This window comes from Pelobates fuscus, chromosome 8 (assembly GCF_036172605.1).
Source record: "Pelobates fuscus isolate aPelFus1 chromosome 8, aPelFus1.pri, whole genome shotgun sequence".
Lineage (NCBI taxonomy): Eukaryota > Metazoa > Chordata > Amphibia > Anura > Pelobatidae > Pelobates > Pelobates fuscus.
In genome coordinates this window covers 135,431,746-135,446,058 of record NC_086324.1, presented here as the reverse complement: position 1 = coordinate 135,446,058, position 14,313 = coordinate 135,431,746, and the positions used below count along the sequence as shown (strand labels likewise).

At 39.5% G+C, this 14,313-nt stretch overlaps 1 protein-coding gene across 1 annotated transcript in view; it reads left to right on the top strand.

Annotated features, from left to right (window-relative positions):
* KNOP1 (lysine rich nucleolar protein 1) overlaps positions 1-14,313 on the top strand; it is a 28,817-nt gene that overhangs the window by 10,457 nt on the left and 4,047 nt on the right. The window contains exons 2-4 of the mRNA XM_063430333.1: positions 1,111-2,821; positions 3,855-3,923; positions 6,524-6,577. Coding sequence (XP_063286403.1) covers positions 1,115-2,821; positions 3,855-3,923; positions 6,524-6,577 — 1,830 coding nt within the window. The 5' untranslated portion in view covers positions 1,111-1,114. The remainder of the gene's footprint in view (positions 1-1,110; positions 2,822-3,854; positions 3,924-6,523; positions 6,578-14,313) is intronic.

Below are 14,313 nucleotides of genomic sequence, written 5' to 3'. Positions count from 1 at the left end.
CACCCTAGAACGCTAGTCTAGACAAGACACCGGTGTCCGGCTAGGGCTATTTACACCAGGACCCCGCCTGACTAACCAAATCAAACGGTCTGACTAAAGAGCGTTCGATCGAGCGGTGCGCCTTCGCTCCTTCCCTCCGACAGAGGGGGCAGATACAGATTCAAAAACCCCTTTGGGCCTACCACACAATCGGTATACCCCTAGCGGGTCCTGCCGTCTAAAACAGCAGTTGTCTTACCTCCTCGTTCCTGAACCTGAGTTCACACTCATCGACGGGGACACCCCAGCACTTCTCACGTAGAGGCCGATGATCTCCTGGACAACAGACCAGTGGCGCCGAGACGAAGGGAGGTCCACGCAGAAGTTCAGGGGTGCAGCCGTAGAGAACGTGGGCAAAGATAGACCGTCTCACGCCTCTGCCTCTCAGCTACCGTTGAACGATGAGCTTCCCGGCCAATGCACCAAATGATACCGGAGAAACTGACGGAAGCCAAGCACAGAGAGATGGACACAGGTTTCTTCAGGAAGGAAGAGATTCTTTATTGGATCACCGATCGGGACTCAGAGGGACTAGCGTCACCAAAATACAGCAAATTCTGAGCCCCGGACAATAGTGCAGGCTCCTTATATAGGCATATAACTCCTCCCATATTAAGCTCCACCCGCACATTCCCTTGACCAATCAACACAAATAAGAATTAACTTCCTGTTTGACCGCATGGCTTGTCCAGCACAATGGAGGAGGGGGAATACTACATCCTGTATTCTCGCACATGCTCCGTACACTACTGATCGTATCTTGCCTCGTGCAACCAACTGATCGATACGTCAGCATATGCACGTACACATGCCACGTGGTAATCTCGGCCTACTAAATTTATTTTTACCGAGATTCCACCACAGGATGTCTGAAATCTTGAAGGTCTCAGTTCTGATCTTTACTTGTAGATTGGACAATCCTTCTATAGCTATATGGAATTTATTAAACCTAACATATTAATTTAATCAATAAGAAGTCTTCGAGAGATGTCCTTCACAATAAATCTGATTTACTAGTTTTGTATTCTGATTTTATATAATTCTTTTTTTTATTTTTTTTTTATTTTGCAGAACAATGGCTAAGGGGAACCCAGTTGCAACCAAAAAAAGGAAAAAGAACATTGTAACCGAAGAACCTGATGACTGCCTACCTGTACAAATTGTCCCCAAAAAGAAGAAAAAGATTCCTGACGATGGTAGTGTTACACATGAGGCAGAATCTTCCCAAAAAGGGAAAAAGAACATTGTGACAGAGGTAAAACAACCCCAAGCAAAAAATAAGAAAAAGAAAAACGTGGCAGAGGAAATCATTGATAAAAATGAAATCTTAACCAAAAATAAGAAAAAGAAACCAGTGGCAGAAAACATTGATGTTTCTTCACCTGTGAGCGAGAGTAACAGGATTGTCCCCCCTAAAAAGAACAAAACTAAAATGGTAGTTGAGGAACATGTTGTTCCTTCACTTGAGTCGAAAACTAACAAAATTTGTCCAAAAAAGAAGAAGAAAGAAAATAAAATAATGGAAGAAGAGCAAATAATTCCTCCACTTGTGACAATAGAAAATGAAAGCATCGTGAAGAAGAAAAAGAGGAAAATTATTTCAGAGGAAATTGTTGTTTTGCCTGAAACAAGTGATATTGTTCCAAAAAAGAAGAAAAAGAAAATAACATCCAAGGAACGCGCTGTTTCTCCCCTTGTGCTTGAAACGAATGAGATTGTCACCAAAAAGAAGAAAAAGAAAAAAACGTCCGAGGAATGTGCAGTGTCATCTCTGGTGCTTGAAACAAATGAGATTGTTACCAAAAAGAAGAAAAAGAAAATGATGTCCGACGAATGTGCCGTTTCATCCCTTGTGCCTGAAACTAATGAGATTGTCACCAAAAAGAAGAAAAAGAAAATATTGGCTGAAGAAGCCAACCGTTCTTCACTAGAGGCCAAACATGTTGCAATGAAAAAGACTGACGCATTGAATGATCCAGAACAAGGTGCCACCGAAATGAAGTCTACCAGTAAAATGACAGATAATAATGTTCTAAAAAAGAAAAAGAAGTTGAAAAAAGATTCTAAATCTAATCAGGATAATGACCTTATCACAAGTGAGGTAGCAGTAAATATGCCAGGTTTGAAAAAGAAAAATATTTCTGGGGGCATTGAACTTTCAGAGGTACCTGTTATTCAGCCAAACACTGATATGTCAGGATCCACTAAAAAAAAGAAGAGAAAGACGAAAGGGAATTCTTTACTTACAGAAGATATTGTAGCAATTGATGAATGTGTTAACGTTGCACATGCCACTGATAATGTTTTATGTCATGAAGATAACCATGTTAGTGTCAGTGGAACCTTCTCTACTGCTTTAACACAAGTCACTGATGATTCGGAACCTCGCAAAAGAAGTCAGAAGCGAAAAAGAAAGCACTCGATTTCTCGGGATCTAGAGAGTTTGGAAAAGAACAAAGAAGTAGAGGCAGATTGTGACCCAACTGGACTCTGTATGGATGATGAGAATCTAAATGATGTAAGAGCTCCATCTGAAATGTCTTCATTTGAAAAGAAAAAGCGGCTTAAGGAGAAAAAAAAGGTGGAGTCCCAGTCCGGTCACGATGATCCTCCTAATGCGAAGTCCGACAATGAAGAAGATAAAGATACAAAGAAGAAAAAGAAAAAAAAGGATAAGCCTAAAAAGAGGGAAATAAATGAACAAGAGACTCATGATAACCTAAAAGAAAAAGTACAGATTGGTGAAAATGGCAAGAGGCCAGCAAGAGCTACCAAACAAGAGGCAAGTAACAAAAATATTTAAAAATTAAGGTTTGCATTAAAGGAGCCCCCACACATTTTAGATGCAATGTGTAGGGTTGGTTTCAGTTAGTAATGCTGAGAGATTTGTTTTTTTTTCTTCATGTTCTTAAATAGAAATATAAAAACATATTTCGATCTAGCCATTCTGCCCTCCCTTAAAAACTGTGCTGTTTTTCCTTTTATTCCTTAAAACACTACTATACATGATCTCATGACTTAGGGAGTTGTAGTTAAGCTTTTGGCTTTCTACAATAGATGTTGATGTTGTATGACATTATACTTTTCTATATTTTCATGTTGCTTTATCAGCTTACAAATATGCTGCACTTTATATTTATTGACTGAATCTAAAGAACCAAGTTAGATATGGAGAAAAGATTTTCTCACTTTTTAGCCCTCACCATGCCGGTCATGGTGGCATCTCATTGGGAATCGAATTAAACAGATGATCCCTGGAATTTATCTACTAAACATCAAAATAAAAGTGAACTAAAAACTAAATCGTAAAATTCAGCCTATATAGCCAAGCTGTGGCTATAGCGGAGTTGGCGATTATTATTTTCTTTTTTTGGTTTACATACAGAGTTCTAAGCTCGTTGAGCAGGGCCCTCCACCTCTCTGTTCCTGTACAGCCAATTGTCTGGTTAAAATTACATGTCTGTTAGTCCACCCAATGTACAGCGCTACAGAATGTGATGGCGCTATATAAATAATAATAAAGACTGAATTGATATTATAACTGCTATAGGACTTGCTGTTTCACCTGTGATTGCAATTGGCATTTGGAATAGGTAGTTAGATCTTTAAGCAGCGTTCCTGCAATGATTAGACCCTTTCTGTGCTTTTTGTTTGATTTTCAGTTTCTTTTGCTGAGTGTGATTGTGTGTTCTTCAGGACGAACAATTGTCCATTAATTTTACTGGAAAGGCTATTGATGTTCAATTTGAATGTGGACCTCCTTCAGTCTGTTCTTATTAATTATTTGACATTATATATATTTTTTTGCGAAATAGGAGACTAATCAAGATGTGGTATTGGTGTCAGTGAAAGAAGGAAACTGTGATGAAATAGAAATCGATACAGTAAGTACAAACTAAAAATGCCATTGCTACATGGCTATTAATATTACTTCTTGGACATTAGAAATGGCTGCTTCAGCTTAAAGGGAGACAATAGGCACCAAAACAAGATGTATGGAAAGTATCCAGATTTGGCACCCTGCAACTTATGGCTGTTCCGAAAACACTAAAATCACCTTTGAAACTGAGGAGATATCAGACCATAGATGAGATTCAGTAAATACGACAAGGCAGCTGATGGCAATTCCAACAAAGGATTTTGCAGAGTGTAAGGGATACACCACTATAACACAAAAGAAAAAACACATAGATCTAAAGTTTATATTTCATTTATTGCAAACTCTGTTTAATTTAGAATTTCTCCTGCCATTTAATAGCTTGCTAGACCTTGCAGGAGATTTCTGTATGTGATTAAAGTTCACTTTACAGAGCAATAGATTGAAACGTCTAAAGTAAGCTACATTTGTTTGAAAATTATAGCAATTTTTTTATCCATGCAAGCTGTGTGAGTCACAGCCAGAGGAGGTGTGGCTAGGGCTGCATAAACAGAAACAAAAGTGATTTAAATCCTCAATGGCAGAGAATTGAGCAGCGAGACTTCAGAGGCCTGATCTATACACTAAAACTGCTTCATTAAGCTAAAGTTGTTTTGATGCCTATGTTACCCCTTTAAAATACACATCAGGTGCTACTGTTACTACTAACATTGACTTTACATGAATCATTTTAATGTAATATCACGGTCAGATTTTGCTGTACTAGTACAAAATGTGATCCAAATTTTTTGTTTCTGTGCAGGGCCATCCTGAAATATATATTTTCTGGTGCGAGTTTTACCCAAAGCCTGAGAGAGTAACTTACACAGACAGGGACATACTCCGAAAGCTAGAGTGAATGACACACACTCACACAGCCAGGGACTGACATGCACACTCTCAGAAAGCTAGAGCGTGACACATGCAAAGCGATAAAAAGAGAGAGGAGACATACACACACAGTCAAAAAATGCAAAGTTATGCACTTCGGGGTTAAGAATGCACAAGCAATTTACACCCTAAATGGTAGTGAACTAGGGATAACCACACACGAGAAGGATTTGGGAATTGTTATAGACAATAAATTAGGTAGCAATATGCAATGTCAATATGCCGTTGCTAAGGCCAGTAAGGTTTTGTCTTGTATAAATAGGGGCATAAATTCTCGAGATGAAAATATAATTTTGCCTCTTTATAAATCGCTGGTAAGACCACACCTTGAATATGCTATGCAATTTTGGGCACCTGTTCTAAAGAAAGATATCATGGCACTAGAAAAAGTGCAGAGACGAGCTACAAAATTGATAAAAGGAATGGAGCATTTTAGTTACGAAGAAAGGTTAAAAAATGTAAATCTCTTTAGTTTGGAAAAACAGCGCCTGAGAGGGGATATGATAACATTATACAAATATATTCGGGGCCAGTACAAACCATTATCTGGAAATCTATTCATAAACAGGGCTATACATAGGACACGAGGTCACACATCTAGGCTTGAAGAAAGGAGATTTCATCTAATGCAAAGAAAAGTTTTTTTTACAGTAAGAGCAATAAGGATATGGAATTCATTGCCTGAAGAGGTGGTTTTGTCAGAGTCTATACAGATGTTTAAACTGCAATTGGATAAATACTTGCAAAAACATAACATACAGGGATATAATTTCTAATTAGTGGGGTAATAGCTGCTTGATCCAAGGAGACATCTGACTGCTATTTTGGGGTCAAGAATGAATTTTTTCCTAGTTTGTTGCAAAATTGGAAGCGCTTCAGACTGGGTTTTTTGCCTTCTTTTGGATCAACAGCAAAAGCATATGTGAGGAAGGCTGAACTTGATGGACGCAAGTCTCTTTTCAGCTATGTAACTATGTAACTAACTATGTAACACAGATAGCCAGAGATAGACTCATGCACATGCAGAACACTAGAGAGAGTCACATTAACAGAAAGCCAGGGAGAAGGGCACATGCCTACATAGAAAGCAAGAGATAGGGAAAAATACACACAGAAAGTAAGAGACACCCACAAAAAACATGAACAGGACATATATACATACACAAAGCCACTGAGAGGGACAAACACGCACACAGCCTGAGAGAGTGAAAAAAACACACACACACACACACAGCCAATGGTTTACATACACACACATGAATCCAGAGAAAGAGACAGATTCATACACAGGAGTGCACACACACTCTCTCTCACTCACACAGAGTCAGAGAGTGAGAGACAAATGCACACACATCCATAAAGAGATATGCATAGCGAGCAAAGACACATGACAGCTTACAGAGAGCTGTGCCTTTAAAGGTTCTGGCACATTGTAATAACTAATGGCTATTCGTTATGCTTTACTTCCACAAAACAGCACCTAGGTTTTTGTCTCTCTGGAAATATATTTCAGAGCTCTGTTAAACATGTTAGAACCTTCTTTCTGAAACTTTGCTTGTATTTCATTATATTGTTGCTCTTATACTCCATTTTACTACGGCCTATCTGTCCTTATTGCATTATGCGAAGTTTAACTTATATTGCCATCTGAATTTAATCTTACCTTGTCCCTTTAAGGCAAGAAGAAAAGCTTTGCAAGAGGAGATTGACAGAGAGTCCGGTAACACCAAGGTTGGAATGATTGTGATTTCATAGTTATAACACTTTAGTGGAGGGTGGGGAGCTTGCAGCACTCCAGATGTTATGGACTATATTTCCTTAATGCTGGCAAATCATCAGGATGTGCTCCAAAACATTTAAAGTGCCAGATTTTGCCAATTCCTAGTTTTTGAATATCACCATGTACACTGATCAGCCACAACATTATAGCCACTGACAGTTAAAGTGAGTAACATTGATTTATATTGTTAGAACGGCACCTGTTAAATGACCACTCCACACTTCCAGTGTGCAATGACGTGACGACGCACGCTGGTCACGTTTCGCGGGCTTGCTAGACGGGTGCAGGGCGAGGGATGGGAGGACACAGACGGATGCCGGCAAATAGCCTGAGGAATAAGGAATGATTGCTTAGAGCAGCTAAAAGCCCAGCAGTGAATGACAGTGAAAGGTTCTGCAAGATCTAATCTGGCACAAAAGGAGTGTGGTCATAAGAACCAGTGAAGAAGGCCAAGTTGAGAGCAAAGAGAGTAGGAGAAACGGAAAGGGGTAGAGAGAGAGAGAGAGAGAGAGAGGAGTAGGAGGAGAAGGGAAGAGAAAGAGGGAAAAAAAACGCAAGTACACCTGGCTTATATTTCTAATGGTTATATGAATCTAAGCAGAACTGAAGTGTTAATAATGTAAATAATACCTCCTTACTACCTCATCATACCTCCTATAGCAGAAAGCAATCCACAATATATGTTAGAAACAGAGAACTATTCGTTCCAAAACTACTTGTCTATTTAAAGACATTAAAAATCTCAATCCCTCGAGATAGAGACCTCTATGGGAAAAAAACAAGCATAATCTGTATATATTAAAAAAACAGAAGAAGCAGCAAGTGTGTGTGTGCTAAATATTTGCTCTCAAGACATATTGACTTGAAAGAAAGTAAATACATCTGGTTTAAAAAAGAGAAAAGGGGAAGCTTTCAATACACTTAACATATCTATAACATAAAACTCAGTTAAACTGGGTTATTATCTCTAGAAAAAAGGGGAGAATAAGGAAAGAAAGAAGAAATAGATAAAAGAAAACGATCAAGCAAGGAGAAAAGAAAGCCTATAAACATAATTACTACATATTCACTAAACTGCAAAATAAAGAAAAGGAAAATGTTCCCCCTGTTTTTTTGTTACCACCTGAGATCTTCCAGCTCCCCGGCCTAATAATTTCGACAAAAAAAAAAAACGACTCTAGACAAATACAAAGGAGAAGGAAATAAAAAAACAATGGAAAAGCGTCTCTCAAATTACTTCTCCTCACCACCAGACAAAATGGAGAGAAGAACCAGCACAGACCAAATGCAAAGAAATAGATAAAACAGGAAGACGACAGGGTGAGAAAAACTAACCCTGGAGTCAAACTGGGGACTAAATGGGCAACAGAGATAGGGCATAAACCCTATATCAAATGCACAGAAATGCTGGAGATGGAGATAAATTGCAAGTTCAATTAGAAAAGGAGGGAGACAGAGAGACACAAGAGTTTGCTCACAAAGATTCACAGTATATTGAGAAAGACTTTCTAAATGTACGTCTATACTCACAATTTGACAGAATCGAACAAGAAATACAAATGGTTGCACAAGAATTCAAAGGAGACCGTTTGAAATTATAAATAAATTCTCTGCTTTGGAAGAAAAAGTAGAAGACACAGATTTACAACAAGATAAAATGGCAGCCTTGGAGAAGAAAATAAAATAACTTGAAGAAAAATTATATAGATCTGGAAGACGGAGGCCACAGAAAAAATATCAGAGTACGAGGTGTCCCAGAGAACATAACACAAAGGAATCTAGAGAGCTACTTGGTGGAACTCTTCCAATATTTGATATGCAGACGACGAACCAACCATACCTTATTGAAAGGGTACGTAGGATCCCTAAAGCAGTCAACCTACCGGATCATATTCCCAGGGAGGTTATTGTACGCCTTTAATCATTTAAAGCGAAGATGGAGATTACCTCAGCAATGAGACTAAAATCGTTAGAAGACTCTAAATATCAAGTGATAAAGATATTCAATGATTTGTCTAGTGCAACTAGAACAGCACAAAGAGTTTTCTCTGACTTCACTTTGATTTTACAGAATAATAACATATAGTACACATGGACGTTTCCAGTAGGGATCAGAGTGCTGTGTGCGCTGTTTTGCTGGCATTCATGTGGATGTTATTTTAAAACGTACCATCTAACTTAGAGATTGTTACGGACCACGCACGCCCCTTCATGGCAGTGGTGTTCCCTGATGGCAAATCAATGGCCTCTTTCAGCAGGGTAATGCATCTAGCCACACTGCAACAATTGTTCAGGGAACATGATAAAGAATTCAAGGTGTTGCCATAGCTTTTAAATTGTCCAGCTTTCAATCAGATTGAGCATCTGTGGGATGCGCTAATACAACAAATCTGATCAATGTAGGCCCCACCTCGCAACTTGCATGACTTAAAAGATCTGCTGCTAATGTCTTGGTGCCAGATACCACAGGACACAGTCTTGTGAAATTCATGCCTCAACGCATCAGAGCCGTTTTAGGAACCTACACAATATTAGGCAGGTGGTTTTAACATGGCTGATCAGTTTATGGAATATGCAGAATCTATAATTAACATACATGAATATATATTTATTAGTTATATTGGCATTAACACATTTGGGGTCAAACTCTCCCACAGCGGTAGGGAGATCTAGAGATCACTTTTAAGGCTACCCTCTGGCTGGAAGCGGCTCTTTGGAAATGCTCACTCCCTGCTCAGGGAGGTCAGATTCCATAGGAAGCCCCTTCCTAGACTAACTCTCATACTTCCACAATTAGCCCTCACAGCCTCACAACACACACCGCAAGACCACAAGCAATTCTCCTAAATACACAACACATTTCAAGCACCTTTTTCCACACAAATGCTCACAGACACATAGATACACATACTCACACGTATGCATTACAGGCACAGTCATGGATACACATACACAAATATACATTCACAAACGCACAAGGATACTTACTGCCAGACACACACTCTAATGTACATACAATGCCAGACATGCACACACCGGTACAACTACACACAGCCAGGCACACACTGTTATTGTGTGACTGTATCTGTCACTGTGTGTCTGTGTCATTGTGTTTATATGCGTGTATTAGAGTATGTATGTGTGCATTGAGTGTATATATGTTCATGTATTAAAGTATATACATGTGTACATGTCATTGTGTGTATGTGTGTGTCAAAATTAGCAACATGGCAGTAATGTGAGGCTGATATGGTTTAGGTAATGTCATGGTAATATGGCAACATATACAATTTATTTATAAAATATTTTACCAGGATGGACACATTGAGATTTCTCTCGTTTTCAAGTATGTCTTTGTTAACAATATACATAGGGTTATATATATATATATTATTATTATTATTATTGCCATTTATATAACGCCAACAGATTCCGTAGCGCTTTCAGGGTAAGTGATTACTCGTTAATTTGTTAGGATATATAATGTCACGATTGTACACTTGTAAGCATCTTGATAAAGACCTGAGGGTCGAAACGTCAATTCTTCTCACATTGAATAAATAATCTCAACAAGTCCTCTGGAGTGCTCTACTCACTACTTGCATATATATCTACGCTCAGCAGCACCGAGGCTTTTTTCTGTTTAAACCCATTTAAAGGTAGAGTGCCAGACTTTGAATATTTTGTGTATATATATATATATACACACACTTACACACTTACACACAACACACACCTGAGAACCGAGTACATATTGGACAATGTCTTTGTAAGGAAAAAAGTTTGTTACATATTGAGAAATGTTATTTACACTTCTGTTTTTCTATCTATAACTTCATTAATTGGTAAATGATTTTTAAAAGTTTTTCTGTCCAGACAAAATTTTTGATTTTGTTTCCATTAAATACAACTGGTCCTCACTTTGCGACCTACCTGTTTTGTGACGGCTTGCACTTACGTCTAGCTCTCTAGCGTGGGAATTTAAGGGATTCCCCACGTTAGAGAGCTGGTCTGTCCCGGGAATTTTCCCCGAACATATATTAGAGGGATTCCGTGCTCTGGTGCGGATGTCTACGTTCGTGGAAATTTCCCCAACTTAGACAAGCGGACCAGAGCAGGGAATCCCTCTAATCCAGGGATTACCAATTAATTTTTCATGTGGAACCCTTTGACATAGTGCACCAACATTGTGGAACCGCCCAAAATAAATTTCTGCCATTGCGCAAACCTTTTAATTAGCAAATTGTGTTTTATAGCAAATTAGTTTTTTTTCTATACATACACTAATTTCTACAGATAGTAAACAGATTGAAGGATTTAGGAGCAGGTGTGCCTGTGTGTAAAGTTGGTGTTTGTATGTAATTTTAGCTTTTTAATGCAGGGGTGTGTTTGCATGTAATGTTTGCATTTGCGTGCAGGGGTGTGTTGGGATGTAGTGTTGGCTTTTAAATGTGGATGTACATTTGTGTGTAGTATTGGCGATTGAGTGTTTGTTTATAAATGTGAAATTTGAATTCAGGAATGTTTTTGTGTGTAATGTTTGTGTTTGCATGTTGTGTTAGTGTTTGATTACTGGCATGTATGCACATGCACTGCTACATACATACTTGCACAGATATACACAAATATATACACAAATATAAACACAAAGATACACACCTTGACACACACACACTGGCATACACACACCTTGAAACACATTCAAACACTGACACACAGATACAAACACTGGCTCATATACACACACATTGATACTCAGATACAAACACTGGCACATACACACATTGATAAACAGATACAAACACTGGCACATACATACATACATACATACATACACACACAAACTGGCACATACACACACTCAGATACACACATATACACACATATACACACTGGCACATACACATACATAAATTGGCACAGATACACACACAGATACACACGCTGGCACATACACACTCAGATAAACACACTGGCAGACAGATACACACACTGACACACAGATACACTGGCACATACACACTGACACACACAGATATACACACTGACACACAGATACAACACAGGCACATACATACACACACAGATACAAACACAGGCACATACACACACTGATACACAGATGCAAACAAAGGCACATACACACTAAGATGCACACACTGATACACATATACAAACACTGGCACATACACACACACTCAGACTGATGCACAGATACACATACTGACACATACACTGACAAACACACACACACACACACACACACACAATCTGACATACATAAACAAATACATGATAAAATATTTGCTGCCACCCTCCTGTTAGCTTAAAGGACCACTCTAGTGCCAGGAAAGCATACTCGTTTTCCTGGCACTAGAGTGCCCTGAGGGTGCCCCCACCCTCAGGGACCCCCTCCTGCCCGGCTCTGGAAAGGGGAAAGGGGTTAAATCTTACCTTTTTCCAGCGCTGGGCGGAGAGATCTCCTCCTGCTCTCCTCCTCCGATTCTCCTCTCCGTCGGCTGAATGCGCACGCGCGGCAAGAGCTGCGCGCGCATTCAGCCGGTCACATAGGAAAGCATTCATAATGCTTTCCTATGGACGCTGCGTGCTCTCACTGTGAAAATCACAGTGAGAAGCACGCAAGCGCCTCTAGCGGCTGTCAATGAGACAGCCACTAGAGGATTAGGGGGAAGGCTTAACCCATTCATAAACATAGCAGTTTCTCTGAAACTGCTATGTTTATGAAAAAATGGGTTAACCCTAGAAGGACCTGGCACCCAGACCACCTCATTAAGCTGAAGTGGTCTGGGTGCCTAGAGTGGTCCTTTAACTTGGTGTCCATGAGGGTGGCTTACCTAGAGGTCTGGTCTGGTCTGAAGCTGATGGGAGTGAGCATTCAGCAGCAGCTCACTCCAGCCTCTCCTCTGCCTCCATGCTGTGTGCTGCTGCCTCCAGCCTGCTCATCCCTCAATGCATTCCTCCCGCGTGTCTATCCCTCTATAATGAAGCTGGGAGGAAGTGCTGTCACTTCCTTCCAGTACGCCGATAGTGCAGGGTCTTAATGAGCCAGGGCACTTGTTCAGCGAGAATACCCATCGGGTGGACCTAAGTGCATGGGCCACCTGGTGGTCAAATCGCAGCGGAACCTCAATTGTGTTCTCGTGGAACCCCAACTGGGAAACGCTCCTCTAATTTATGTTCAGGGAAATGTCATTTCCAGTTCGTTTTATGATCGGGTCGTAAGAACGGAACCCGGTCGGTAAGTGAGGAGCATCTGTAATGCGCTATCTGAAACAAAAACAAAAAATGTAAACATTACTTTCCAGGACACCCAAAATACTGTTCTAAAATAGTTTGTCTATCTACACATCACATGTTGTGCTGTCGAGCTCATGGTAGTTGTAGTGTTCCTTTAAAATACTGAATATTTTACAGATTGTATAGAAGAAAAATGCAAATTAACCAGTAACCTTGTACTTTTTCTCATGCTGAGATGAATCCTTGAGGTGTCCTAAGTATAAACTTTTGGCTTGCTAGTCAAATCTCACATTTAAAATAAAATAATGAAGTATGGATTTTGATGCAAATATGCACACTACTCATTTTCTAAGCATCTCTGATTTAAAGGTGGCATCTGGCCGCAATAGCCAAATGTATTCTAGCTTCACAATATTATTGCACATTTTGGTTGAACTAACTCATATGTAAATATGCATAATGGTATATTCCCTTGCATGATAAAGCGTTCGTAGTAAAAGAAAATATATTTAGCTTTCTAACAAATTTACAGACAGGAATTCGGTTCAGAAAACCAGGGGATCATCGTCACACCGCTCTTACAGAAACACAGTGAATGTAGTCTAATTGTAGGCTTTCGCTGCCATCATCAGATTTGATAAGAGGCCTCTTTACTCCTCTATAGAAACTCAGCACTCTAGCAAATTATATCGAACTCAAGAAAAAAAGTCATTCTAATGCAAATAAAGGACTAAATTGATCCTCCTCTAGTCTTGTACTATCATTGCAAATGTAAATTTCACTTTGGCTCCAAAATGTATTGGAACGTGACATGTTGCTGAAGAATTGTAGCAATTTCAACATCGAAGCTGATTATTAGCAAACTGCAGATTGAAGTCAGCGGGATAATTATTAAGCCTTAGGAGGAACGTGGAAGAACTGCTGTGTTTGCTGCAAGAGTAATTGGCCACAGTTATCTTGAAAAGGCAGGCGCTGAAAGGCAGCAATTATGTGTGTTAGAGCGGCAAGGAGTTAATAACGACTTTGGAAAGCGATCAGAGTTCAACACTGAGCCAGCCACACTACAGCCAGTCAATGAGCCCCCTCAAAACAGGAGAGAGGATGGGCCAAGTGTGCAGGAACTATTTGAGAGGCTTTAATTATGACTGCAGAACCTACATTGTAAAATGTCTAGTATTACAAGTCGTTGATGGGAATGGATTTAAATTACTAGCTCTTTTAATTGTCCAAGCATTTGTAGTTCCAACTGCAAAAAACAAGTGATGTACTGCACACACTAGAAGCCAATGGACACTGTGGTAAGGATCCGCCAACTCCAAACAATAGTTTAAATTACAGTTCTACCTTACTCTTGTAGGCTGAGTACAACACATTGTCCTATGGGTACATATCTAGGGTTACCAGACCCAACATGTTTTCAGGGACACAT